At 44.5% G+C, this 2,716-nt stretch overlaps 1 protein-coding gene across 1 annotated transcript in view; it reads left to right on the forward strand.

The window, feature by feature from the left end:
- LOC103387732 (cadherin-5-like) overlaps window positions 1-2,593 on the forward strand; it is a 5,804-nt gene extending 3,211 nt beyond the window's left edge. The window contains exons 7-8 of the mRNA XM_025060870.1: window positions 916-1,048; window positions 1,812-2,593. Of these exons, the coding sequence (XP_024916638.1) occupies window positions 916-1,048; window positions 1,812-2,190 (512 nt within the window). The 3' untranslated portion in view covers window positions 2,191-2,593. The remainder of the gene's footprint in view (window positions 1-915; window positions 1,049-1,811) is intronic.
- Window positions 2,594-2,716: the final 123 nt, after the last annotated feature.

Consider the following 2,716-nt stretch of genomic DNA (forward strand, 5'->3'; position numbering starts at 1 on the left):
GTGTGAGGGTCTTTCAATAGAATATGGCACGCTGGACATAAGTGTACCACTGCTGTAATCCTTGAATGATAACAAGCCTCCAGCCACTAGGTGGCAGCAACTCTCATACAGTGGTTTGTACAGATAAAAATATACATGTTATCAGGTTCTCAATAGTAATTCAATTTGCTGGGGGGTGGTGGGGTAGTGGGCGTGAAAACATTTCTGTACCCAAGGGAGAACCACTGGTTTAGGCAGACCTATTTAAATCTTTACCATTGTAATTAACCGGGGGGTTTCATAGGGTGGCTTTTGTCCCTAGCCAAGATAAATTGGTAAATGCAGTATTGCGTCGTGGGGGCGGTGAATGGGAGGGGAGCGTCCATTGTTGAACCTGTGCCCACACAAATATGCAGATAACACCTGCCCCTTTGCTCAGCAACAGGGGCCATTTTGAAACGAGGCTCCAACAAGTCAAAAACAGGGAGGACATGTTAGAAGGCAGGAAAACACCAGACGGAGCGGAGACAAAGGACGAGAATGTCGTGCGCTTCCTGTTCTTTTCTGTTTGTTCAAGGAAACCTGAGTTTACATTGGCTTCCAGATGGATACGTAGATTTTCTCCATAAGTACAGCCCTCTGCTGCGATATCTCTGTGTCAAAGGTTTAAATATTCTCGACGCAAAATAACTCGAAGTACATTTTTTTCACCGTGTCCCACTGCGGCCCGCTACCAAATGACCTACGGACCGGCACCGGTCCCTGGACCAGGGGTTGGAGACCCTGATGTTAGCCTGTCGTCATATCTGAGCAACGCTTTGTATTTTCGCCTGCTTCATTCGGGTTTAGCGGCTTTTCATTTTGAATTGATTTTCACCGTCCTAGCGATGATTCTGAGGTCACTAAAGCACAGTAACACATGTCAACTTTTTACAGTCATCGTGATCCTGTTTGTGGTAAAGAGATACTACCACAAAGATTCAATGCTGAACGTGAAGAGTAACCAGGAGTTTCATGAGCAGCTGGTCACGTATGACGAAGAGGGCGGAGGAGAAATGGACACTAACGGGTATGTGACACATACGAGACGTAAATCTTGTATTTGGGGAGTAGTGTGCTACATTGGGCTAGCTCGGGGAAGGCCAAACTAAGGCCCGGGGGCCGGATGCGGCCCGTTCAGCTTTTTAATCCGGCCCGCCAAACATTTCCAAATTATATAATTTATTTATATTATCATTATACTTCTGTCATTTCCCTGCAATACCCATGTTTCCCCAGTAGATGGCGTAGAAAATGCTTCTAGCTTTTTAGCCTTTATGAATGACTTTAACATGTCATTTATTTCAGTTCACACCAACGCTCCATCTATCTGCTCCTGACCCGGCCCCCCCTGTTCAATTTTCGGACAATTGTGGCCCGCGAAAAGTTTGCGCACACCTAGGCTAGCTGCTTATTTTCATAATCTATAAAAATTGTAAATGAATTTTGACTTCTTTTGTTAAAGCTCCTTATGCTGCACATCAGGGGTGTCAAACATACGGCCCGCGGGCCACAACCTGCCCTCTGTGGTGTTCAATCTGGCCCGTTTAATGAATTTTGAAAATAAGAAAAATAAAAAATTTTTGGCATGAAAAAAAAGGTGGAAAACGTGCGCTTATTGTCAGTTATAGTTAAATACATTATAATCGTACTCGCCCGGCCTATTTGACAGCTAATTAGGTTGTACGCTGTACCCGTGAACCAAAATGACTTTGACACCCCTGCTGTACATACAGAGCGACTGCAGAAAGTCTCCCGTCTCAAGCGTTGTTGAATTCTCCTTTGTCTTTTAGCTTCGACATGTCCATCCTGACCACCGCTCGCCAAGACGGCTCCTTACTCCGCCGTCCCGACCACCACCTCCACCCCCACCCCTCCCTCTATGCCGTGCCACAGAAAGCCCATCATCCCACTGCACCTAAAGGTGACATGGCCGCGATGATAGAGGTGAAAAAGGGTGAGGCGGACCAGGACAAAGATGGCTACCCCTATGACACCCTCCACATCTACGGCTACGAGGGACCGGGGTCTTTAGCAGGTAGCCTTTGTTCTATAGAAAGTTCCTCCGCCGCGTCCAACTTGGATTACGACTTCTTGACCGACTGGGGGCCGAGGTTCAAGACCCTGGCCGAGTTGTACGGAGTGGATGAGCCGGACTCCGAATACTGTTAAACTGCAGCTAACAGTTTGAATGCATTTGGCTAAAAAACCAATTTCTTGGCGAAGGGGAAAGGTTTTGGCCTGAAGGACTTTTTCTGTCACTTTTATTGCAACAAACCCTTACAAACCTTTGATATCAGTCGTTATTTTTTACTTAATCTTCGTTATCTTTTACGTTTGTCTTTTTTTTTATATATATCTTACTTAGCAGTTTAGTAATGTAAGTCTAAGATGAAAAATAGAAGAAAAGTGATTTGTTTGACCTCACGTTGACCCGTTGATTAGGATCGATTATGTTTGTGGTGTACTTAATACAAAAAACGTTTTTTTTTTGTATTTGTTTCTTTTGTTTATAGAATAGAATAGAAATAAGGATGTCCGATAATATCGGCCCAATATTAGCCTAATTATGTCATATCTGTAAGAATCGTTATCGGTTTATCCTCCGATAATGAAAACCCGATAACGCAATGCCTGGGTTTCGCCAAATATGCTGGAAGCGCTTGCGGAAAACGGTTGCATATATCGGTATCATTTG

Source organism: Cynoglossus semilaevis, chromosome 12 (assembly GCF_000523025.1).
Source record: "Cynoglossus semilaevis isolate Cse_v1.0 chromosome 12, Cse_v1.0, whole genome shotgun sequence".
NCBI lineage: Eukaryota > Metazoa > Chordata > Actinopteri > Pleuronectiformes > Cynoglossidae > Cynoglossus > Cynoglossus semilaevis.